This window comes from Trachurus japonicus, chromosome 5 (genome assembly GCF_045865225.1).
Source record: "Trachurus japonicus isolate A0001 chromosome 5, Traja_1.0".
In the NCBI taxonomy this organism is placed as follows: domain Eukaryota; kingdom Metazoa; phylum Chordata; class Actinopteri; order Carangiformes; family Carangidae; genus Trachurus; species Trachurus japonicus.
The window spans coordinates 4,492,306-4,518,460 of record NC_140911.1 but is presented as its reverse complement, the minus strand read 5'-3'; the positions used below and the strand labels follow the sequence as shown (position 1 = coordinate 4,518,460).

The 26,155-nt window shown below is 42.7% G+C and overlaps 2 protein-coding genes across 2 annotated transcripts; one reads left to right on the top strand and one right to left on the bottom strand.

Moving 5' to 3' along the window:
- Positions 1-3,050: 3,050 nt before the first annotated feature.
- ccdc174 (coiled-coil domain containing 174) lies at positions 3,051-23,917 on the bottom strand. The gene is made up of 11 exons (XM_085775717.1): positions 23,769-23,917; positions 23,485-23,589; positions 21,213-21,313; positions 11,564-11,622; positions 11,308-11,473; positions 10,046-10,141; positions 9,807-9,937; positions 9,594-9,688; positions 6,596-6,740; positions 4,947-5,081; positions 3,051-3,715 (listed from the first exon to the last, which is right to left on the bottom strand). Exons 1-11 carry the CDS (start codon positions 23,808-23,810, stop codon positions 3,066-3,068), a joined length of 1,725 nt encoding a protein of 574 aa, XP_085631843.1. The 5' UTR covers positions 23,811-23,917; the 3' UTR covers positions 3,051-3,065.
- LOC146986849 (E3 SUMO-protein ligase ZBED1-like) lies at positions 12,623-20,251 on the top strand. The gene is made up of 4 exons (XM_085777832.1): positions 12,623-13,090; positions 15,495-16,048; positions 18,439-19,014; positions 19,944-20,251. The coding sequence occupies exons 1-4, from the start codon at positions 12,657-12,659 to the stop codon at positions 20,249-20,251; spliced, it is 1,872 nt and encodes a 623-aa protein (XP_085633958.1). The 5' UTR covers positions 12,623-12,656.
- Positions 23,918-26,155: the final 2,238 nt, after the last annotated feature.

Sequence of the window (26,155 nt, the reverse complement as noted above, 5' to 3'; positions counted from 1 at the left end):
CTCTGGCACTAAGCAGCTTTGAGGAGCATGGTAGGAACCCGGCTCTCACTTTACTTTCACTTTCACGAGTCACAACAAGGAGGGAACAGGCAAAACGGCACTTTAGCAATGGATTATGTTTGTGTTTTCACTTTGAAATGATCCACTGGAAACAGAAACTTAGTTTTGATGTCTTCTGTTAATTTTAATGCAGGATATTTACAGGGCTTCACGCTAGTGTTCATGGGAAATGGAGTCTTCCTTCAGGCAAAACACTACCGCTTTGGTCCACAGGCGCCGCCAAACTCAACCAAAACTGAAAGTTCTTTAGTAGCCTACTGCTTTAATAGGAGACATGAACCAATATACATTCAAAGTTCATAATGCACATTTTTGTCTTCTTTCTCCCTTCTTCCTGTTCTTCTTGTGTCACAAGCCAATACATGCTACAGGGCAGATTATTTCTTAGCACAGGCATGGTTTGATGTAGCACTGTACAGCCCTGTGTTTCCCGCTGGCTGGTTAAACTCTTTATAGGAGATTAATGTTGGTCTCATTGATTCAATCTAACAACTGTGGCAGTCGCGTTAGTTAGTTAGTTTGTATGAAAAGTGAAGCTTCAGGTGTGTATTGCTGGACAGAAGAGGAGGTGCGTTGCCTCGCCACATACCCCCCCCCCGCCTCAAATTTTTTTTTATTGCGGATTTACACAAATCACACAAATGACCCATTTGGGATCCAAAACGCGAATTTCGCCGAAAGGTGACAAGTTTGCACCCCTGAAAACAACACAACACTACTTTTTAAACTTAGGAAGAGTTTAGAAATCAACATTGGTGGAATAATCCCAATTTTTAATCGCAGCAGTGTTTTTTTAAATTTATTTATAATCTTTCTTCCTAATATTAAATATGATTTGTCGCGTCGGGCAGACCTTTCCTGCATGTCATTCCCCCTCTCTCTGCCTCCCCCTTTCCTGTCTATCTCTACTATGGCTATCAAATAAAGGCATAAAAGCCAAAAAATATACTTAAAAAAAATATATTAAATATGATTTGGAGTTGAATAGACACTAGCCTATACATGTAGAGATAAGGCTGATTTATAAACAACATCTTGGAGTAGTGGTCTCTTTATTTTTTCCAGAGCTGTATACTTTCTTACAAATATTGTTTCTTATTGCTTCTCTACTGTTTTCCAATATATCATTGATATTTGCTGCTGCAATTGTTTAAATGTTCCACATATTGGAACAAATAATGGAAAATCTGATTTGATCTTTCATCTCTAACGTGGAGCTGTTGATGTTTGAGACTCACCCACTGACGAGGATCAAACCAGGAGAAGCTCAGATCTGACTGGACGACGTTTTCCTGCTGAAGACGTTTCTGAAACTAAATGCACTCACACATTTCTCTGGCATCGGTTCATGAAGTTTGTGGAAACAGGAAGAAACCAAATCTTTAAAAAGTATCAGCAAAGTTAATTCTGGTGACAAATCTGATCCTCAGTAAATCAATCCTCTGCAACTTCAAATAAAACCCCCAGACTTCTTCTTGTTCCAGTTTCTCATTTGCACTGAAGCTGTTTTTCTCTGTGAAGTCACGATAAACTGAAAACACTGTCGGTCTGAGGCGGCTGCAGGGAAACAACAGGACGACACCGGTTCAACTGTCAGAAATAAAAACTAAACATTTAACAGAGGAAATAATCAGCAGGTTAATAGATAAAGAATATGAATCAATAATTCCCTCTTCTAGGTAAAGATAAACCACTGCAGTTCACAAGCTGAGGTTTGGTCAACATGCAGGTGAACAGCGCCGCCTGGTGGATATTTTAACTCAACATCTCATAGGAACAACTGAAATTCACAAAGATGAACAATCAAACAGCAAAAACAAACCAAAACTGAGAGCAAAGTCTGGTTAAATTCTTATTTTAATATCTTTTAAACACTCAAACTCCACAGAGCTGCGACGCTGAGCCTCAGGCAGGAAGAAGAAGCAGGAACAGACAAAACTAACGAGCTGTTACCGACAGATGCACTCTTCACTGTTTCTAATGTTTCTTTCTCCTCTAATGTGATTATTTAACTCCTTGAACGGGAGTCAAAGTTTTATTTTGTGATCCGATTGAACTGTGCCATGAGAAAAAAATATGAGCTCTACCTGTTTAAAACATCACGTTTCATGAAGAGAAATCAGCAGTTTATCGTAAAACGGCAACAGAAGAATGTATTTAGTGTGAAGGCGCTCTCCACAAAAATACGTCACCAATCGACGCGGCATTTCTTCACACAAAATACATTCTTCTGTTGCCGTTTTACGATAAACTGCTGATTTCTCTTCATGAAATGATGATGATGTTTTAAACAGGTAGAGGACAGATATTTTTCTCATGGCACCATTCAATCGGATCACAAAATAAAACTTTGACTCCCGTTCACTCACATGGAGACTTATTCTGAGTTCCCATGGCGACGTTACTACTTCCTGCTTCTGCTTCGGCCTCTCTATAGATTCACATCACGTGACGTCACCCTACTGATAAGTATCTATAGATTCACATCACGTGTTGCTCAGGTAAACGATCTGTTGAACAGTTTTCCTTCACGAGGCTCAACGTTGTTTTGTTTCTACGAGTTCCTCTCACACTGCAAAAACTCAAATATCTTACCAAGAATATTTGTCTTATTTCTAGTCAAAATGTCATTTCTAGTCAAAACAAATCTCATTCTACTTAAAATAAGACACATCATATTAAAAGCAGCTTGTTTTTAGACAGTTTTTACTTCTTTCAAGCAGATTTTCACATGAAATAAGTAGAAAAATCTGATAGTGGAGCAAGTTTTTCTTTCTTATTACAAACACAAAAAACTTACTTTCACTGGCAGATTTTTCTACTTATTTCAAGTGAAAATTAGTTTGAAACAAGTGAAAATGATCTAAAAACAAGTTCATTTTTAGGTGATGAGTCTTATTTTAAGTGGAAAGAGATTAGTTTTGACTAGAAATGAGACATTTTGACAAGAAAAAGGACAAATATTCTTGGAAAGATGTTGAGTTTTTGCAGTGCAGCAGCGTCATTCAACAGGAGGAGTTCCTGTAGAAGGACAACATGTCGTCCAGACTCTGAGCCGAGCCCCGAGCGCCGGTCTGCTGGTCCTGGTCCGCGGTGCCGGGGGGAAGCGGCTCAGACTGGTTCTGTCTGTGCAGCTGGGGCGGGTAGTGGGGCGGATACTGAGGAGGATACTGAGGGAAATACTGAGGAGGGAAGTGAGGAGGAGGAGGAGCTGCAAACTGAGCAGGAGGAGGAGGATAAGGAGGATAGAACGAAGGAGGAGGAGGAGGAGGATTAAAAGGAGGAGCAGAAGCAGAAGGAGGAGGCTGTGATGACTGAACCTCCACCTGAGGAGGAGCAGCAGCAGGAGCAGCAGCTGCAGGAGGAGGAGCAGCAGCTGCAGGAGGAGCAGCAGCTGCAGGAGGAGCAGCAGCTGCAGGAGGAGCAGGAGCAGTCGCCTCCTCTCTGTCCTCAGGCTGCAGGCCAAAGGAGGAGGAGGAGGAGGAGGAGGAGGAGGAGGAGGACTTGGTCGTCGTCCAGCTGAACGACATCTTGGGTTTGTTCTCCTTCGCCGCCGGTCTCTGTCGTCGCTCGGCGCTGAAATACGCCGAGGGAGGAGCGAACTCAGTCTCTCGCTCGTCACGACGACGACTCTTCCACTCGCTGAACATGGACTCTGAAGAACAGAGACAAACACAGATTAGAGCTGCCGGGGTCGCAGCGATGGGTCGGTCCGGGCGACTTCTGGGCAAATTTAGGCAACAAACAGGAGAACAGGAAGACAAGACAGTTGACCTTATAATGTTCAATTTGGACCAGTTGAGGATTGAACCCACAACCTCAAGAACCAAAGACCGTTGTCTATCACACTGAGCTAATTGACAAGTGGCAGTTCAACAGTGGCTTCACAAATTGAGTAAGACATTCACTGTCGTGTAGGCAGATTTGAAACCACAGTAAAAAGAAAAATCAGTTTTTGAGGTAAAATAATGATATGTATTTGTCAAACATCTACTGTGACTCTAAGATGTTAGGAGCCTTCGCACATGGTCCAGTCCAAGCTATTTGGATTTTTAAACTTAGAGGCTTGCTGTGATGCCACCATTAGGACAACTGTCTTGTGTTTTGTGTTGAGGACATCTGACATTTTGATCTGTCATCATCATCATCATCACCCTTGCTGGGTCTCGAACCCACAGCCTCTGACACCAAGAACCAGCTCCTAACTCGCTGAGCTAATTGGCTGGTAGTGAGACCTGCTGTGTAGCTTCATTTATCCACAGGGGGTCAATGCCCGGGCAGCTGTTGTCAAGGCAGAGTTCAAAAATGGTCAAAATGTCAGAAATTCTGTTATCTAAACAGAAATCAGATAATACATGGGATCTGGCATGGGGTTGGACATTTCTGTAGGTTTGGTGAGTTTTCACCCATGGGAAGTATGATTTCCTTGGAAGTAGAAAGAAGAAGATGACACTGGACCTTTGAGCTTTCGCCCGTGGTCCGGTCCAAGCTATTTGTTTTGTTTTTTTAATTTAGAGGCTTGCTGTGATGTCACCATGAGGATTCTGGCATTTTGATGTGTCATCATCATCATCACTCTTGCTGGGTCTTGAACCCACATCCCCTCGCACCTCAAACCAGCGCTTAACTCACCGAGCTGATTATCTGGAAGTGAGGGGCAATTGGGCCAATTTGACAAAATGTTGAACTATTCCTTTAAGACTCCTACAGTTATAAACAAAACACAATCTCTTGTTCACTTTTAACCCTTTCATGTAAACATCTAAAAACAGCTGCAAACAGGGAGACATGGGAGCAGCGGAGACACCGGTTACCCTGGTAACCCTGGTTACCTGCCTGGTAACCCTGGTGGTACTCAGGATGTAATCTATTACTTAGAGCTGTACCTTTGCCCCTGTCCCACTCTCTGACGTGAGGAACTCCTGGTCTGGTGTCTCTCCTCTCCTGGATCTCCACCTCCACCTTCTTCACCGCTCTGACCTCCGGGGGGTCGCTGGGAGAGTCACCGTCCTCTTCCTCTCCTGGGGGAGAGAAACACGTCACATGACCCATCACTCATCATCAACCCATCATTTACCCACACGGTAACACTTTACTTGAATGGGTATTCATAAGATCAGGGTGCGATTTGCCGGGGGGGATGGTGGGGATTTTCCCCCCCTCTGTTTTCGTTGTCCCCCCCTCTGGTCATTTATTATCATCCCCGGTTGGGAAACGTGTTGTCCCCCCCTCTAGTCAGAGAGAATAGTCCCTACTTTAGATCAAGTCATCATCATTTGAACCGTGAGCCTTCTCATCCCCCCTACAGTAGCGCACAGCGTCTCCCAGACCGTCATGTAGCCCAGGCTACTGTCAATTCTCAAAAAAAAAAGAAAAAAAGGCGAGTCTCAAGATGCCGGTTGCACTGGGTCGGGTCTGTCTCCAGGTTTGAGCAAATCTCTCAAGCCGGGTCTGTTCTATATATGCTTAATGTTTGGGTGCAACAAAGTCACTGTTATAACAAAGTCAACATCTAATCTGTCCCTTCAAAATAAAGTTAGTGACGTGTCTGTTTGGAGCAGCTGCTGACAGATGTGCAGCTGCAGTGACAGTTTCCTCATCACTAAACCTGGGCCACCATCCCATCCTTCCTCGGGACAAAGTCTCTTGGACATATATTGTATATTCTGTGTTTTTCTTCTCTTTAACCGTCTCATTTCAGTTTTTGTCGGTTGGCAATCATCTGGTGCACCCGCTGTTTCTCTCTCGCGCTCGCTCACTCACTCACTCACTCTCGATGCGCATATAAATGTTATAAAACAAAATAAAAAGGAAAAAAACACAGATGCGCAAATTGAAATGACCTATAGTCTATTCAATGACCACAGCTGATCACAGCTTGTCGTGCCACACCTGTTACGTCTCTATGAACACAGCTACAGGCTTTTTTTTCATTTATTTGCTCAAACTTGGAGCCAGACTGGTCCACTAGGACTTGAGAGCGGTAGTTGTCAGGTGCGGAGGTACGGTGCGGCGGGGGGTGGGGGGGGTGGGGGGGACTATAGGAACCCCCCCCGCGCGCGCACACAAACTATCCCCCCCTCTGTTTTTTTCACAAATCGCACCCTGCATAAGATTGACATAAAACTGTCATAACCATGACATAACAGCTGTCATAACCATCAGTGAATACTTCTGACAGCTGTGGTTAAGTGTCATTCAGTAAGTTATGTCACTTTTGATGCAAAGTTGACATTGTTTGAGATGTTCCTTGTTCTGACAACTTGACATCATGTTTAAACTTTGTCCATTAGGTCTGCTATGACAGTTTAAATTGTCTTTATGTCAAGTTGTCAGAACAAAAACATCTCAAACAATGTCAACTTTGCATCAAAAGTGACATAACTTACTGAATGACACTTAACCACAGCTGTCAGAAGTATTCACTGATGGTTATGACAGCTGTTATGTTAATCTGATGAATACCTATTACAGTAAAGTGTTACCAAACACACTTGCAAACTGACTTCTACATTTCTACAGAGTGAACCCTGACCTTCTTTCTCCTCGTCGCTCTTCGCTCCTTCGCCGTCGTCCGGTTTGTTCTTCATCTTCCTCTGCCTCACCTTGGCCAGCCGGGCCTGCAGCATGGCCTGACGCTTCTCCTTCAGCCGCTCGCGTTTGCTGCGCTGCTCCGTCGTCTGGACAACAACAACGACAACAACACAGACACACAACGAGAGAAACAAAGACTGAGCAAAACTCAAAGGCAGAAACCAACTAAACTCTTCAGACTGGAAACAGCTGCTGATCAAACAGCACAGAGTGTCTGGTTTTCTATGTGGAACTGGTTGTGAGAAAAGTGAAAATAGGCACTAACCCTTTAATTTACAGGCCGCTAATTATGTGATAATGTCAAGAAATAGCCCAGAAATAACGGTCAGTTTCATAGTAAGTACTGTCCATTTTATTTCTATCTATTGTATCTGTTTATTGATTGTTTATTTATTTGTTTATTGGCTGTACAGTACAGCCCTGTGTTTCCCGCTGGCTGCTTAAACTCTTTACAGGAGATTAATGTTGGTCTCATTGATTCAATCTAACAACTGTGGCAGTCGCGTTAGGTCGTTTGTATGAAAAGTGAAGCTTCAGGTGTGTGTTGCTGGACAGAAAAGCAGCGCTGCCTCCACTTGTTTTCATCCAGATAAGGTGCACGCGCCTTAAAGAGACAGGTGCGTTGCCTCGCCACATACCCCCCCCCCTCAAAAATGTTTTTATTGCGTATTTACACAAATCACACAAAGGACCCATTTGGGATCCAAAACGGCGAGTTTCGCCTAAAGGTGACAAGTTTGCACCCCTGAAACTGACTCTGACTCTGACTCTCTAGTAATGTCCAGAAATACAGCCAAGAAATAACGATTAATTGCACCATAATGTCTAGAAAAAGCCCAGAAATATCAGTTAATTGCAACGACTCCCAAAAAATTCAGTGCATGAAAAGCATAATCTTTAGCCTTTATGAAAAACATGACATTACTGTGAAACGGACCTTTATTTCTGGGCTATTTCTAGACATTATGACGTGATTAACGGCCTGTACATTAAAGGGGTTCCTACATTTCTGTTATATTTGTTATTTTTAATTTCACACATAAACATTTCTCTGGCTTGAGGCTGAACGCATCACAGCAGCGCAGCCAAGACCGTCACGTTTCCAGGGCTCCTTCAAACGCCGTCCAACTTATCCCACAATGCATTTTGATTTGCTTAGATTATTATGGTCTGCAGCAGCAGCGGCAGCAGCAGCAGCAGCAGCAGCAGCAGCAGCAGCAGCAGCATTAACAGCAGCAGCAGCAGTGTTATGTGGAGGTTTAATTCAAGCTGTTTGTGAAACGTGACGGTTTAATGAGCCCAATGAGCTGCTGTTGAGGTTGCTAGGCAACAGGAGTCATGCTCTGGTACGGCCCAGAAACGCAGCAGGAACTCCTCCTCCTCCTCCTCCTCTTCTTCCTCCTCTTCCTCTCCTCCTCTTCTTCCTCCTTCCTCCTCTTCCTCCTTCCTCCTCTTCTTCCTCCTTCCTCCTCTTCTTCCTCCTCCTCTTCCTCCTCCTCTTCCTCCTTCCTCCTCTTCTTCCTCCTTCCTCTTCCTCCTCTTCTTCCTCCTTCCTCCTCTTCCTCCTTCCTCCTCTTCCTCCTTCCTCCTCTTCCTCTCTCTTCCTCCTTCCTCCTCTTCCTCTCTCCCTCTCCTCCTCCTCTTCCTCCTTCCTCCTCTTCCTCTCTCCTTCTCCTCCTCTTCTTCCTCCTCTTCCTCCTCCTCTTCTTCTTCTTCCTCCTTCCTCCTCTTCCTCTCTCCCTCTCCTCCTCTTCTTCCTCCTCTTCCTCTCTCCCTCTCCTCCTCTTCTTCCTCCTTCCCTTCCTCTTCTTTCCTCCTTCCTCCTCTTCTTCCTGCTTCCTCCTTCCTCCTCTTCCTCTCTCCCTCTCCTCCTCTTCTTCCTTCTTCCTCCTCTTCCTCTCTCCTTCTCCTCCTCTTTTTCCTTCTTCCTCCTCTTCTTCTTCCTTCTTCCTCCTCTTCCTCTCTCCCTCTCCTCCTCTTCCTCTCTCCCTCTCCTCCTCTTCTTCCTCCTTCCTCCTCTTCTTCTTCCTTCTTCCTCCTCTTCCTCTCTCCCTCTCCTCCTCTTCTTCCTTCTTCCTCCTCTTCCTCTCTCCCTCTCCTCCTCTTCCTCTCTCCCTCTCCTCCTCTTCCTCTCTCCCTCTCCTCCTCTTCTTCCTTCTTCCTCCTCTTCCTCTCTCCTTCTCCTCCTCTTTTTCCTTCTTCCTCTCCTCCTCTTCTTCCTCCTTCCTCTCTCTCTCTCTCTCTCCTCCTCTTCTTCATCTCCCCCTCTCCTCCTCTTCTTCCTTCTTCCTCCTCTTCCTCTCCCCTTCTACTTCCTCCTCTTCCTCTCTCCCTCTCGTCCTCTTCTTCCTCTCCCCCTCTCCTCTCTTACTCTGCCCCTTCCTTCTTCCTCCTCTTCCTCTCCCCTTCTACTTCCTCCTCTTCCTCTCCCCCTATCCTCCTCTTCTTCCTCTCCTCTTCCTCCTTCCTCCTCTCCTCCAGTCGTCATGAATCCAGTTGGTTAGTGTGAAGCTACTCTCAGTCTTTTATAAATCATCAAGCCAGCGTATGTCACTCACTCACTCCCTATCCACTACATCATGTAGAACAGTGGTTCTCAACTGGTGGGTCGGGACCCTAAAGTGGGTCTAGACCCGTTCTGGATGGGTCGCGGACAGCTGGTCAAAAAAAGTAAATATTTAATGCACATCTGATGTTGGACATGTCTTTTATTTTGAAATATAACTTATTTTGAAAGTCGCACAACACTTGCACACATGCAGTTGTAATGCTCCTCCTCACTTTCTGATTATTTGCTCCATTTGCTCTGAATGCAAAGATATCAGTTTCTTATTAATGTGGCCTGATGCAGTGAATCTGGTTTTGTTTTGTGGGTCTTTATTTTGTGCAAGAAATAGCCCATTGAGATTTACAACACAGACACCGTTCCTCTAACTCACCTGGTCTCTCAGCATGTCCAGAGTGTCTCTCTGTTTCTGTCGCCGGTCTCCGTCCTGGGAAAACGCAAAGTATCCGACGCCGAGCTCTCGAGCCTCTGAGACCGACAGACAAGACAAGACAAGACAAGATGTTTAGATGTTTGTTGTTTTACAGCACAAGACTCATGATGATGATGTGTAGAGATGTTTAGTAAAAGCTCTGATGACAACAACCTTGTCCTCTGATGTCTTCATAGTGGACCGGTCCCACCGGTCTCCTCATGGCCTCTTCCTCCTCCTGCTCCCACTGCTGCCGCTGCAGCTCTCGCCGCATGTCCTCCGACAGCAAATCACACGAGATGTTTCTACACAGAAAGATGACATATCACATCATAATGACATCATAATGACATCATAATGACATCATAACGACATCTTGAAGGTGTTTTTGTATCCATGGTGACAGTTTTTACCCTTTTCCTTTGAGGTCTTGGTCCAGTTTTTTGAAGTCTGGCAGATCTTTCTTCATGCACCTTCGGGATCGACCCAGAGCGTCCACGTAGTCGACCCTGCACAGAAACAGTTCACACACACACACACACACACACACAGGGTTTTAATCATTCACTGCTTCATACAGACTTTTACTTGCATTAAAGGACAATTCCAGACAAATTCAACCTGGGGCTCTAGTTTCCTAAGATTTTAGGTCTAAATTATGGAATCTGAAGATTTCCTTTTTAATTGCTCCTGTTGTGCACTAGTTGTGTCTGTCGCTGCATCGCCAAGGCAACGTATAATGGGACCGGGCAGCATTTCTACTGCCGAGGCTGTTTACATCCTTCAAAACCGCTTTTTTTTTTCTACAGACAGCAACAGATAATTATTTTGTAAGAAGCAGGACTGCTGTGCGTTTAATAAATGTTACAAGTTTCTTTTGTGAGTGCTGACATTCCTGTTTTTTCTTGTTTTGATTTTTGAGCCGGCACCCAGTTCATCTTTATACAAGAGTTGAGCACGCCAGTTCTTTTGTTCTCCGAGCTGACCACTAAATAATAATAACAAAATAACTATAAAGACAAAATGATATATTTATCAAAAATGGACCCATTAACAAGTGGTAACGTAGATTCATCCACATTAATATCAGACTCTTTTAGAACCAAATACAAACTCCATGATGTCTCTTTAAAAAGAAAATCTTAAGATTCATTCTTTTAGACCTAAAATACTAGGAAACTAGAGCCCAGGTTGAATTTGCATGGAACTGTCCTTTAAGAGTACATGATACAATAAGGAGCATCTGTTTAGGTCAGAAGAGGTCGTGGTAACACATTTAAAGGAGCTGTGTGTAAGATTGTGGCCAAAACTGTTGCTGCTGCAGTCAAATTCAAAACACTGCAGCTCGTCCTCGTCTGTCCTCAACTTCTCCTCCGTCTTTCAAACTCATCTCCTCCTGTGCAGATTATGGTTTTTTCTGCTTTTGTCAGGACGTTTCTTAGGAGTCACAGTGAGGTCTTTTGTGTTGAGGAGATTGGGAAATAGCGGCGGGTGGGCAACGGGCAAAAAAACACAAAATCAAACCATAATGATGATTTGTGTGCTATTTTGTCAACACGATTCCTTCGTCTCTGGTGACATATTGTGTGATTTCATGATAAACTAACATACATTTCCTACATACTGCTCCTTTAAGTGAAGCCAAACCCATAATAATAATCTGATCAGACTTTACCATTCTTCATCTGGGTTCTCAGGCGCAGGAATCGGGATCGAACTCTCTCCTTCCATCTCCTCCTCCTCTTCGTCTCTCTCTCTGTCCCTCTGTAAATGTGTTTCTCTCTTTTTGTCGATAATCTTCTGTGTGAAATCGACCAGGAACAAACTCTCCGTCTCTTCATCTGACACAAAACAAAAACAAAAACACACAAAGTTAACACATATTGTTGTGCAACAGAATATCAGAGAGTAGTTTATTACTTTACACCAACCTGGAAAGTCTCCCTTCGTCATCTGCTCGTAGAGTTTGGCCTTTTCCTCCAGCTTACGTCTGTTGTGAAAGCAGACAGATGTTTAGATCAGCTGTTTGTTATGGCAGGAAACTCTCTGTGCAGCTGTGGATGAAAGTTTAGAGAATGACTCGGAAAAAGTGTTGGTTTTCACAAAGTCTGCCGCTGCTTCAGTGTTTTTAGATCATGCTACCTGAAGTATAATTACTATCATTTCAGAAGTGGCTTTTATCCACAATCACATCAAGTTTATTAAGTGTCGTCTTGGACGGTTGGGAGGAGTTTTTCTCGGAGGATGTTTTGGTACCGTTCTTCATTCATGGCTGTGACTTTTTGAGCAGCTGTAATTAGTGGTATCGTTAAACAACGGCTGCTTACGAATCTTCATAGACACGAGGCATATCCACCAGGACCCGTCTGTTACGTGTATCAGTGAACATATTTACCCCCTGGTTAATTTACACTGGAAAAATGTTTGGTTTGGTTACAGAGACACTGAATTTGATAAGAAACTAAATTCACAGTTTTATTTGTGGATATATGTGGATGGGATATCCATGGTCAAATAAAGGTTAAATAAAAAAATTGATTAATTTGTTAATTGTTCTGTCCAAATTTCACATACACAAATCTAAACTTTCAGGCAAGAAGCCAAATCTGCTGGAACATTTTGTGTACGTTAAACCATTCATCTCTAAAATATCTGATTGTGAAAATGAAAAAGCTGTTAAAACATATGATCTCTTTAAGCGTTACAAAAATATCCATTAAATAATAAGTATTTCTTTTTTTCTTTCTATGTCTTGTCTTGCCATCACCCTTAAACTCCCTGGCGTTTACAAAAACAAACAAAAACCTTGTTTAGGGGGGGTTTAGGGGGCCACCAACATCCTAGGGCCGGCCCTGTGTACACTGTGTTGTTGTCAATAAAGCTGTAGAAAAAAAACCCTCTCTGTTGCGTGATTGCGTCACGACCCACGCTGCGCCGCTGCACGTCGTCAACAGCAACACAGCCACAGCGGCGTAGACTGGAGAGGAGAGACACAGCGGAGCTAAAAGCTAAAGCTAAAACAACATGGACCGCGGTGGCGCTGGCGGCACCAAACGGTCCAAAGTGTGGCTTCACTTCAGCAGGGAGAGCGGCGACAGGGCCAAGTGCAACACGTGTGAGCGGCTGATCAGCTGCAGACCCGCGGGCTGCACCTCCAACCTGACCCGGCACCTGAAGCAGCACGGCGTCCGCGGAGGGGGCCAGGGCACCGTGTTCGACGTGCTGCGGTCACCGGCACCGAGCAGCAGCAGCTTCACCACCACCAGGTCCAGGGCAGAAGAACCAGAACCAGAAGAGAAGACGGAGAGGAAGAGGCTGAGCAAAGAGAAACACGAGGCAGAGCCGACGGAGAGGAAGAGGCTGAGCAAAGAGAAGAACGAGGAGTGTCACCGAGCCGTCACCAGGTTCGTCGTCAAGGGACTACATCCTTTCTCTGTGGTCGAGTCCGCGTCGTTCAGGTGGGTGAAGTGTACGTCATATATTTACATCCATATTTATTTATTTATGTAATTTTTATTTGTAATGTCATTATTTGTATTGTTATTGTCATTTTTGTCTGCTTTGTCCACCTCTATCTCTCTGTATAATGCATAATGTTAACATATGCTATGTTATGTGCTTAGATAATTATGTTATGCTTACAATAAAGCAAAAAAATATATATATATATATATATATATATATTTACATCCGAAATCCTTCTTTTAGCTAAAACCACAGTTAGTTTGGTATCACTTTGATGAGAAAATTATTGTTTTTGGCTCCTCCTCTCACAATAATACATTTAACATAATTAATCTCTTCATATTACTAGGTAAATTCCATATTCATTAAGCCAAAATGTCTAATACAACCCCATCATTCCCATTATTTTCAATTGAATTATTTATTTTGATTACATGTTGAATCCAACAAAAAATTTATATCAGCGATTGGATTTTATTCAAATTATATAAAGTAATCTTGTCTGCCTTTATAACTTGTTCTATATCTTTCATTTCATTTTTAAGGTCTTTTTTATAATTTATTTCTTTTATTAGACCTATTTATTTATTTAAATTATTTACTTATTATTTTATCATCTCTATATTTCTTATATTATTTATCTACTATATATTATTTGTTTAAATGTTTTGATAACGTTTGCCTTTGTCATGTCTTGGAATGTCTGTCGCTTTGTTTTTTTGTTCCTTTTTCAATTGATGATGTTATTTGATGATAAATAAATTCATAAAAAAATAAAAAATAAAAAAAAAACTCCATGTCATATCCTATGTGGCCTTACTTTTCCAGTAACGACTCAAAAAGTTACTCTTTCCCCGTTATAACGCCATTTCCGATACTGACGATAAAATCCTCGCGTTACTCGAGTCAAGAAGTCCCCCGTCACAAAATCATAATATAAGTGTAGTACGTTATGTAGGCTACACTTTGTTTTCAGTCCATCAGCACGTGCGGAGGAATACTGAGTGAGTTGGTTAGTTCCAGATAAACCACTTTTTCTACTTCACTAGTTGATGGACTGCAAAAAAAGTATATAATGTTGTATGATGTTGTGACATTTTGTGAAGGGACTTCTTGAGTCAATTAACAGCGTGTAATGCCGCATTTTATTGTCAGTTACGGTAATGTAACTGACAATAATACGGTAACGGCGCTATAACAGGAAACATTTCATTGGCTACTAGTTACTGAAAAAAGTAGCGCGGCTGTATCAGTCCGCCTAGCTGTTTAGATCAGCGGACTGTGGAAGAGGCGGAGTGATACAACGCGTTGCGGAGGAATACTGAGTGAGTTGGTTAGTTCCAGATAAACAGCTCTTTCCGACCAGTTGAAGAACTAAAAATAATGTGTTTATAACATACTGCACTTAAACTGGTGTATTATTTTGTGACGGGACTTCTAACCTTTTTTGATTACTCATTACTGAAAAAAGTAGCGTCATTAGTAGGCCTAACGCCATTTATAGAAAACGCCGTTATTCCCATCACTGAAAATGAATTACCATGTTCAGCATTAAATAAAAACAAATCTCTTTAATAGAATAAACACAAAATAGACATTCTCTATTAATAGATGAACGCCTCAACTGGTCTAATCATATCGATCTCGTCTCCAAAAGATCCATGAAGATGCTAGGCATTTTGAGGAAAGTTCTCCCTTTAATTCACTCCTCAGCATACTTAACCTTCTATTATAGTTTCTTGTTCCCTCATTTGAATTATTGCAACATTGTCTGGGCAGCTTTTCTGAGACTGATCTCCCACTCGACTAGATATGCGCCATCAGCGCCTCTCTTTTTGAAATAGGCATTCACTTTCTATCAAACATGCCTCTTCATCCATAAGTTTATCAACAGGAAACAAGATCTGCCTATTACTTTTCATAATTTCTTTATTCCGACTGCAGATATTCATTCCTATCAAACGAGGCTTAGTAATAACAGCTTTTTTTTTTATTGTTCTGCTTTTGTCACATATTTTTTTGCTGTTATTTGCTTCAAGTCCTACTTTGATTCCTGCTGCTATTGATCTTTTGTTTTTGTTTAGCTCATGTATGTTGTCTGCTTGTCTCTTGTTTTGTATGATTGACAGGGGTGGAACTTTGTACAAGTTCGCTAGGACTTCGTTCCCTCCTTGCGCAGCGTTATACGCATTTTTTTGTGCTAAATAAATGAACCTAAACTAAAATATTTTCAACTCTTACGTGTATTTTTGCCACCATTACTGTATTACTGATCTCCTAACATCAAAACAATGGGATTCAGGTTGGAAACAGATGAAGTTTAAGGTTGTAAAATACCATTTTGATGCTTGAACGCCTGTAACAGAAACAGTTCCTGTTGAATCTGTGTGTTTCCAGGGAGCTGACCAGGACCCTGAACCCAAACTACACGCCCCCCTCCAGAGATATCCTCAGCCACCATCTGATTCCCGCCTGGTACAAGGTGGAGAAGTCAAACGTCGTATCTGAGCTGGGCGACGTCGGCCAAGTGGCCATAACGATCGACGGCTGGACGAGCGTGACCCAGGACCACTACCTCACCGTGACGGCGCATTACGTCGTCGAGGGGGCGATGAGGCAGAAGGTTCTCAAAACCAAACCGGTGTTTAAGTCGCAGGCGGGACCGGCCGCGTCCGAGGACATCAGCGACATCTTACAGGAGTTCGGCATCGTGAATAAAATCGTGGCCGTCACCGTCGACAACGCGACTAACGTGAACGTGGCGATAAAACAGAAAAGGCTGGGATTCGTGAAGCTGCCCTGTCTGGCGCACACGCTGAACCTCGGGGCACAAAGCGCCCAGTCGGTCGCGGCCGTGGCCAAGTGGACGGCCAAGATCAGGGACGTCGTGGTCTGGATGAAGAGGTCGTCGCTGGCGAAGATGCTGCTCAAAGAGAAACAACAAAACCTCAGTGAGTTTCCCTCCGTTTGTTCTACACAGCGGTTAATGAGATGGGATATTCCTCTGTAAGTTTAAAGGGACAGTTCAACGTGTTGGCAAATTGGCCCATTGCCATAGTCCCTATAGTCGTAGCAGTAGGTTTGTTACCTTTAATTGTCGGTGCAAGCTGTTTTTAGAACGGCGGAGCAGAGCCGTGAGCTGCTCAGAGCTACGCTACGGAGGCTCATTATGGGATTTCTTGGTTTCCCTCATCAAACTCATCAAATACACAATCCAACAACTCCACAACGCTCTGGTGGACAAGTTGTGAGCTGCACATTCACCACGCTATGAGATAATAACACAACGTTACCACACAGAGTTGTTTTAGAGGGAAATTCATGTAAAACCTCTGATGCACGTTGCCTTCAGGGACAGTTTTTTTATCAAGCAGACTCTGACAGAGTTGTTTTAGAGGGAAATACAGACGCAAAACAGGAGCAATTAAACAGAAAATCTTCAGAGTCCTTCTTTTAGACCTAAAATGTTAGGAAAATACAGCCCCGAGTTGCCCGGAATTGTCCTTTAAAGGGACAACCAGGAGTTTTGTTAAAGCAAAGTGTTTCCACACTACATTTATGAGCCTCCGCACCGTGAAATTCTTTGACCGGGTCAAGACAGACTCATGTTTTCATTCATCAAGAATTAAAGTCAGAGGTTGGAAGACGATCACATACCGTCGTAGTTCCCACCATAAACGGAGATTCATACGGCGGCGTTATTCTCATGACTCGCCACGAAACCGAAAGTAAAGAAACGCTGGTCGGCTCGCCCAGCATTTCCACCACCACTAATAATAACAAAATAACCATAGAGACAAAACCATAGATTTATCTAAAATGGACCATTAACAAGTGGTAACGGAGATTCATCCACATTCATATCAGACTTTTTATAACCAAGTAGAAACTCCCCTTTAAAGGGGACCTATTATGCTCCTTTTTGCACCAACTAAAACAGTTCCTGGGTGTCTTAAATACATGTCTGTGACGTGCTTCGGTCAAAATACCCCAAAGATCAAACATCACAGCATTCTCAAAAACAGGGCTCTGCAAAATGGTCAGTTTCAGTGGCCCCTCCCTTTACATGCAAATGAACCACTCCCTCAGCATTGCGTTACCATGACGATGTCTACTACTAGTACCTATACTGATTTGGCCAAAATGTAGTATGCAAACAAAAGCTAAATCTGCAGTAGGCAAAGTGCCAGATCTCCAGTCTGCATCTGACCAGTCTACATTGTGTAATGAAATGTGCCCATGACCTAGTCTCACCCTAACCAAAGATGGTATAGAGTAGTCTTTGCCATGTAGGCTACTGTAACCATGTAACATGTAATATAAAAATGCAAAAATAAATATATAAAATAAATTAAACATATATGCAGAATGGTCAGTTCATTGTAAAACAGTTATTTATTGATGTAAATGTGGTGATTTGTGCACATAGACTACAGAGCTCCGCAGCACTGCTCCTCCTCTCCTCCTCCTTCTCACAGCTTCACTTTTCATTCAAACTAATTCAACTGCCACAAGATTTCGTCAATGAGACCAACATTCTGCTAAATAGACTAACCACACAGCGGTAAACGTCTAAAAAACCTGCGGGCATGTTTATTAGCGAGGGTTTTCTCTACCGCGATGAGCACGGACGCCTGCCCGGCCGAGGAGGCCTGCAGACGGACGCCTGCCCGGCCGAGGAGGCCTGCAGACGGACGCCTGCCCGGCCGAGGAGGCCTGCAGACGGGCTCTGCCTGTGTGAGGAGCCGCTGCAGCTCCAGAGCTCCGGTGCTCCGTCGGTCCAGCGTTACGTCGGTCCGGCGAACAACATCGCCCCGGCGGTACGTCGCTCCTCACACAGGTACAGCTTCACTTACATGAAACGTCGGCGTAAACTCCTAAATAAAACTCAGTAAAGTGGCGCTACAGCGCTAAAACATGCAGGGAAGAAGCAGGAAGTGCTCCGCTCTCCGCTGTGACACCAGGCACAACAGAGCAGCATGGGAGGAGGCAGGGCCGGCTGGAGCATTATGGGCTGGAGCAGAGACCTCGGCATGACCATGTAGGCGAGTCTGGCACGCCATGACGTAGACGCGAGCTCATGTCAAAAAAAACTCAGCGCAACCGAGTGTAACAGGTGTGCAGAGAAATCCCAATAATCTAGCAGGGTTTACCTCCAAATGCATTAACCTCAGGATATGACACTTCCACGGCCTCTAGAACCATTATCCAACATTTTAAACACATATAAAAGTCTGAAAAGCTGGAAAAGCATAATAGGTCCCCTTTAAGAACCACTGCCTTAGACCATGGGGTAAACTTTGGGTTAATAAATAAATCTATGTTCCTGTGGTTTCTGTAGGTCTGCCTCAGCGCTCCCTGATCCTGGACGTGAGGACGCGCTGGGATTCTCCCTACAAGATGATGGAGCGCTTCCTGGAGCAGCGTGCGGCCGTCCAGGCGGCGCTCCACGACCAGCGGCTGAAGAAGTCGACAGAGCGAGACCGTCTTCCCCGCCTCAGCGAGGACGACTTCAGGAAGGCGGAGGAGTTCGTGCAGGTGATGAGAGCCTTGTACACGTCGTCGCTCTGCGTCTCGTCCGACCCGAGCCCCACGCCGTCGTGCTGCTGCGCCGCTCGCATCCTGCCGACGCTCCAGGAGCTGCGGGCGCATCTCTCCGTCAGAGAGGACGACTCGGCGTTCGCCTCGGGGCTGAAGCGGGCCGCCTGGGGCGCCGTGTGGCAGCCGTACCGCAGCCACCACGTCACAGCCTTCCTGGAAGAGGCCGCCGCCTTGGACCCGCGCTTCAGAGACAGCGTGGAGGACGACGGAGCCGTCTGGGAGCGGCTCAGGGACAAGATGGCCGCTCAGGGAGGAGGAGGAGGAACACCGGCCGAGAGCGAGCAGCCGAGAGAAAACAGCAGGATGGAAGAAGAAGGTAGGGGTGTGAATCTCTGGGTGGCTCACGATTCCATTCAAAATCGATTTTCGATTCAACCGATTCTTGATTTTCTTTTTGCGATTTTTAGTTTGCTTTATTAAAGGGATAGTAGCATTTTTTTTAAAGTGGGGTTGTATGATCTCCAAATAGCCCCTAAGTACTTTAATTGCAGTAGAAGACTCTCTGCACTCCTCCCGTTAGCAACGCCAGCCCATAATAGCCCTGCTCAGAGATTTACAACATACAGTGTTGTGAACAGACCCAAAGAAACGGCCTATTTTCACGGCCTAAAAGAGGTTTTACCTGAAAAAAAATACACAGTTCCATTGTTCGCTATAATATAATTTTTTCCAGCCCTTCAAAGTGCAGGAAAAACACAGTTTTTATTTGGACCTAACCAACTGCTGATCGGCGGCCGCTAACCCTGGGCGGAGGGATACGTGAGTTGGTTAGGTCCAAATAAAAACTGTGTTTTTCCTGCACTTTGAAGGGCTGGAAAAAATTATTATAGTGAACAATGGAACTGTGTATTTTTTTTCAGGTAAAACCTCTTTTAGGCCGTGAAAATAGGCCGTTTCTTTGGGTCCATTCACAACACATTTTATCTAGTGTTTTTCTCCACTGCAAATGAGTGAGTATTAGACAGCGTTTCCCCGATAAAATCCAACCTTCTAAAATTATTGTGTGAATGTGTTTGCGAATTTATGTACAGTATGTCTCCCTATGTGTTCCCTATGTTGCTTGTTTTTAACATGTGAAGCACTTTGAGCTGCCAGGGGCATGAAAAGTGCTATACAAATAAAGCCTGATTGATTGATTGATTGATTGATTGATTAAAAAATGGATTTTGAAGATTATGAATCGATTCAGAATCATAGAGAATAAGATTCTCGATTCTTACATGAATTGTTCCCCCCCCCCCCTAGAAGAAGGAGAGCGGGCTGAGGAAGAGGAGCAGCTGTTGGTCCGGCTGCAGACGGAGACCGAGCTGGCGGCGTACAGAGAGACGCCACCGACGGCGCCGTCCGCCGACCCGGCCGCCTGGTGGTGGAACAACAGAACCACGTTCCCGTTGCTGTGGCAACTGGCCTCTTCCTACCTGTGCGTCCGGGCCTCGTCCACCCCCAGCGAGAGGCTTTTCTCCACCGCTGGAGACAACATCTGCGCTGAGAGATCACGCATACAGGCAGACAAGGCCGATATGCTGATTTTTCTCAACAAGAACTGTTGTTGAGTCTGAAACTTTAACGTACTTACCTTCTTTTTTGGTTGAAACAGCTGTTTTACTCTAAATGCTGCTCCGACTTGACTTGTGTGAAGAATATGCGCCACTGAATGCACTTTACTTTATATCCTGGTTTATTCAGCTATGTTTATTGGCTGTTTTACAGGGAATGCAATGTAGGTTAGTTTAGTTTGCACCGATGCCGGTAATAAAGTGTCTTTTGTTAAATAAACATTTGGCCTCTTATTTGCACGGTTCCCTTCCCACTCTGTTCTTGAAATAATTTCCAGCTGCTACAGTCTGATGGACAGGACTCAGCTCCATAAGTCTGATTTAAAGATGTGCAGTCCGTGGCTCATAACATTTTCCAGGACTTTTTTTTTAATTATTATTTTCCATATGTTTTGCATGACTGGAAAATTGGTGAACCGTTTTCCAGGTTTTCCAGGATGCGTGGGAACCCCGTCAACTTCTTTTAAACTAGGTGTTACTTATTTTGTTTGATTTTAAGATGTGTCTGCAGTCACAATCAATTTCTTTTAAATCATTAAATCCATTATTGTTCTTCACTTCTGTTGGAAATGTGGACAGCTGGATGAGGAGTCGACAACATTAAGGTCATGTAATGTAACATCGCGTGTGTGTGTGTGTGTGATTGTGTGTGTGTGATTGTGTATGCAGCACCGGTGCCCAAGACTAATAAAGTTCATCTTGTCTTAATCTCTGCTTCGGTTAATTTTCATCCCAACACTCTTCATAACATCCTGGAGTTTGTGCAAGATGGCGTCAGAAAAACCGACGCAGCAGACTTTGTGAAAACTAAAGTGTGTGTCGTTCTCAAACCTTCTGACCTCGGCTGTTCCTGTGTGTGTGTGTGTGTGTGTGTGTGTGTGTGTGTGTGTGTGTGTGTGTGTGTGTGTGTGTGTGTGTGTGTGTGTGTGTGTGTGTGTGTGTGTGTGTGTGTGCTCACCTCGATGAGTCCAGACTCTTCCTCTCCTCCGTCAGCTGTTCTGCATCTTTCTCTGCTCGCGCTGAAACTCCAGCGTTTTGTTTGTTCCAGACACTCGGCTTCTACAGGACAGAAGAGAATAATAATAGATTCATCTTTTATAGTTTTATCGTCACATTTAAAATACCACATTAAATATTCACCATTTGTTAGGACTTTTAGCACTTTTCCACTTCCATGATATTTACAGTTGTGCTCATAATAAGTTTACATTCCCTGGCAGACTTTTTGATTTCTTAGCCATTTTTCAGAGAATATGAATGATAACACAAAAACTTTTCTTTCACTCATGGTTAGTGGTCGGGTGAAGCCATTTATTATCAAACAACTGTGCTAACTCGTTTTAAATCATAATGACAACAGAAACTACCCAGTTATTATAATCTATTATAATCTAATTTGTCATGTTAACTTGTAAACTGCTGGACGACTTGAATTTCCCTCCAGTTGGATGAATAAAGTTTCTTTCTATTCTATTCTTCTATTAAAGAGACTGTGAATGAGAATTAAAACATAGCTAGAATAAGTAATGTTGATATTATAAAAACAAAACAAATATTATAGTTTTTCTCGATTGCTAAGACACATTTCTCTAAAGCTGCTCTCCTTTCCTCTCTGTGAACACAAACCCCAGTTTTCAAGCTACATTCACAAAACCTCAGACTCTTCTTGCAAAACCAAACTTTCACCTCAAAACAGTTCAATCTGGTGCTTAAAACTGAGTCAATCAAGATTAAAAACACTACTGAGCAGTCACTAAACACATAGTTTACATACTTCACACACATCGCACATCTTTAACTTTGCACTAAAATCAACACTGCCAATTCTGTTGTATATACTTTTGTACATTACATTTTATTTTCTATTTTATGTATAGTTTGCTCTTTATATTCTTATTCTTTATATTCTTATATGTTGTTATCGTCACTATGTGTAATGCTGCTGCTGCACTGTCATTTCCCAGCTTGGGATCAATAAAGTCTATCTATCTATCTATCTATCTATCTATCTATCTATCTATCTATCTATCTATCTATCTATCTATCTATAGACGAATAGAAAACACAAAGCTCAGCACATGAAGCTGTAGAAATAAATGTTTATTGTTCACTGTAGCTAAATACATGTTGCAAAACAAAAACCCATGCATTTTGCACTTATATACAGTAAGCCTACGTAAAAATAAAGTACAAAAATATAGGAATGTAAAGTGCATAACTCAGCCACAGCATCATTTCTCTGTACTGGGTCAGACCACAGGACTTCATCCTGAACTGGTTTAGGCTATTTACAGTAAATGTGTTTCCTTTATTCTCACTGAAGGCACCAAAACTATGAATGAACACATGTGGAATTAACAAAAAAGTGTGAAATAACTGAAACCACTTTGTCTTTTCTTCTTTGTCTTCTTTCTTCTTTTCTTCTTCCTCTCCTTCTTCCTCCTCCTCCTCTATCTCTGCCCCCACCAGTTCTAGTTTCTTCAGAGTAGCCCCCCCCCCTTTGCTCTGATTACTGCTTTGCACACTCTGGGCTTCTCTTGATGAGCTTCAAGAGGTGAACCTGACCTGAACATGGTTTTCACTTCACAGGTGGTGTTGCCTTGTCAGGTTCATTAGTGGAATTTCACTGAGAATCTACAATGTAAATAGTCATGAAAATAAAGGAAACGCATCGAGTGTGTCTGAACTTTTGGCCTGGACTGTATGTTCCCCCACATCATTAGACACAAGTGTGGCCAGTTTCGAGCTTTAACTGTTAGTTGTGTTTGACTTTTGCCACCTGTGCTCAGCATTATGCAACACAGGTGCATCACAATGAAAATGTGTTGGTGAGTTGTTAAAGTCTAAACAGGTGAAAAGTGTTTATGGTTTTACCAGAAGAGTGACCGGTTCAATCATTTGGTTCAGACAACTGAGCATTTGGTTCAGACAACAGGGTTTTTAGTGTTTTAGCAATTGAGAAAAACTGTATTACAAGCACAAAAAAACCTGCTTTCACTGGCAGATTTTTCTACTTATTTCAAGTGAAAATTTGTTTGAAACTAGTGAAAAGTATCTAAAAACAAGTTCATTTTTAGGTGATGGGTCTTATTTTAAGTGGAAAGCGATTAGTTTTGACTAGAAATGAGACATTTGGACAAGAAATAAGACAAATATACAAATAGACAACAGGGTTTTTAGTGTTTTAGAAACTGTAAAACACACTGACACTCTCTCTCTCTGTAAGTTACCTTGACTCTGGGTTTGGACTTGACTCCAGCTCCTGAATCCTGCTCCAGTTTCTCCTTCTTGAACTGTTCCTGTTTCCTGAACAGTTCAGCTTTCAGGTCCACTAACTGCAAACACACAAACACACACAAACATAAACAAAACATGAGAATAACCAGTTGAACCAGAAGCTAACACACAGTAAGTTAGCTCAGCTGTGTGTGTCTGTGGTTGTTTCTCTGTGTTTTAACGCCACACAGCGACTCACAGGTTGAACAAAGAGTTTGTTAAAAAGTGATAAACTCACGGAAGAAGCCGTCACATCGATCGCTCTCTTCTTTTTCTCCATGTTTTAGTCTCTAGAGGTTTAAAACTCGCTGCTAACGACGCAGGCTAATGCTAATGCTGCTGCTAATGCTGCGGCTGCTGATGACGTCACATTCTGGTTAAATTCTGTCGGTGCGTGATGACGTCAGCGGCGCCATCTAGCGGCGGCGCTGCGGGAACTGCAGAAAGGCTTTTAACCCTCTATGGTCCATGATGCTACGCTGCACTATGATGCCAGTGGGGGAAAATGTTTGGAGTGTTTTTATGTCTCAAAATAGACTAAATAAACATAGTCTAAAGACATTTTTAAAAAAATTATTTATTTTTGGAAGTTTTGGGGATTTGTTGCCTGTAGCAACATTGTACTATTACGGTTCATCATCTACTGTATTAGAAACAGCGACCAGTCTCTGTAGACTTTACCCTTCACTGGCCTCATCCTCATCCTCCTCATCATCATCATAACAGCCTGATGTTTACTTTACTGCATCCAAAATCACATTTATTAAGGATAAAAAACAAAATTATGATGAATTATATGTTTCTGAACATTATATTTACACCTGAACACACACTACCATAGTCTCATAATGCAATATTGATTCCATAATGGTCCACTGTCGCCTCAAGGCAACACTGCAGTTTTCTATAATGGTACGTTGTTGCTTTGGGGCAACAGGTGCATTTTAACAAGTTTCCATTATTTAATAAGTAATTAAATTGCATGGAACTATTAAAAATTAAACTTTACTAATCTATTAGTGTAAATATATTGTTTTCCAGATGAAAAAGGGCCAGGAAGTTACTGTATGTTTTCAGACCGTTTTAGTGGAGCAAAGTGACAAACCTGTTTCCTTTGAAAAAGTCTGCAAAAAGGGTTTCAGTGGCTTCTTGAAAGTCATGTGATAAATTAAAGCATTGTTATTGGTTCTCTAAGGTCTCCTCTCTTTTTTAAAGTATTACAGCATTAAATGGGATGAATTGTGGAGATGTGACAGGACAGAAAGTGGTATGTTGCTGCCTGAGGGAAACATGGTACCATAGAGGGTTAAAAACAGACATTTAGCATCAAAATCTCAGTGAAACTTCTAACTGTAGACCAGATATATATAATTTAATATTATATAATATTAAGGGAAGAGGTGGATAAAGTTCACAGCTTTGATAGTGGTTAAATTAGAGCCTCCAGATCAAATATTCTGAAATATTTTGGTGCTCTGATGAGCAAAAAGTGTTAAAGCAGAAGTCAGGTGAATGTTTGTGTTAATCTAAGTCTAGTCTAGTTGTATCTTCCGACAGCAATCACTTCTATAGAGTGTTTGGTCTGAAACACGGGTCTGTCAGTCACTCTGCTCTGCTCTGAGCCCAGGAGAAAACTTTCCTTGTATCCTACAACCTTTATCCAATGAGGAGAGAGAACGGCATAAAGGGGCAGTCCTCTCTGTGTGTGCAGCCAAGTGTTACTCAAACAGGAAAATTTGTTTAAAGGGACAACAAGGAGTTTCTATTTGGTTATAAAAAGTCTGATATTAATGTGGATGAATCTCCGTTACCACTTGTTAATGGTCCATTTTAGATAAATCTATGGTTTTGTCTCTATGGTTTTGTCTCTATGGTTATTTTGTTATTATTAGTGGTGGTGGAAATGCTGGGCGAGCCGACCAGCGTTTCTTTACTTTCGGTTTCGTGGCGAGTCATGAGAATAACGCCGCCGTATGAATCTCCGTTTATGGTGGGAACTACGACGGTATGTGATCGTCTTCCAACCTCTGACTTTAATTCTTGATGAATGAAAACATGAGTCTGTCTTGACCCGGTCAAAGAATTTCACGGTGCGGAGGCTCATAAATGTAGTGAGGAAACACTTCGCTTTAACAAAACTCCTGGTTGTCCCTTTAATTAATCTATGATGAATTCCTTTAGTTTTCCTTTTCTTCCTTTCTATCTTTTTTTTTTTTGTATAATGGTTTTGAACCCGTGTTGAAGATGTGCTCTGGTCTTGGTTTGTTTTCTTGGTGTTTTATGAGCTCCATGTGGGCTTATGGGGTATGCATGACACAATAATACAATTCATTCATTCATTCATTCATTCATTCATTCATTCATTCAAATATGACTCCAATACAAGTCAAAGCTGAAAGAAGAAGACAAAAAACAAACAGAACCTAACGGCTCTGAACCCAGAAACAAAAAAGAAGAAATAACAAAACAGAAAGTAGACAAAACAAAGTAAACAATAAGTAAATAAAGAAAGTGTACAATAGACATTTAGAATGAAAAGGTTTTTTAGTTTAGTGTGTTTATTTCGGTCTCATAAAAACAAATACAATAGACAAATATAAAGGTATAAATACAAAACAAAACAAA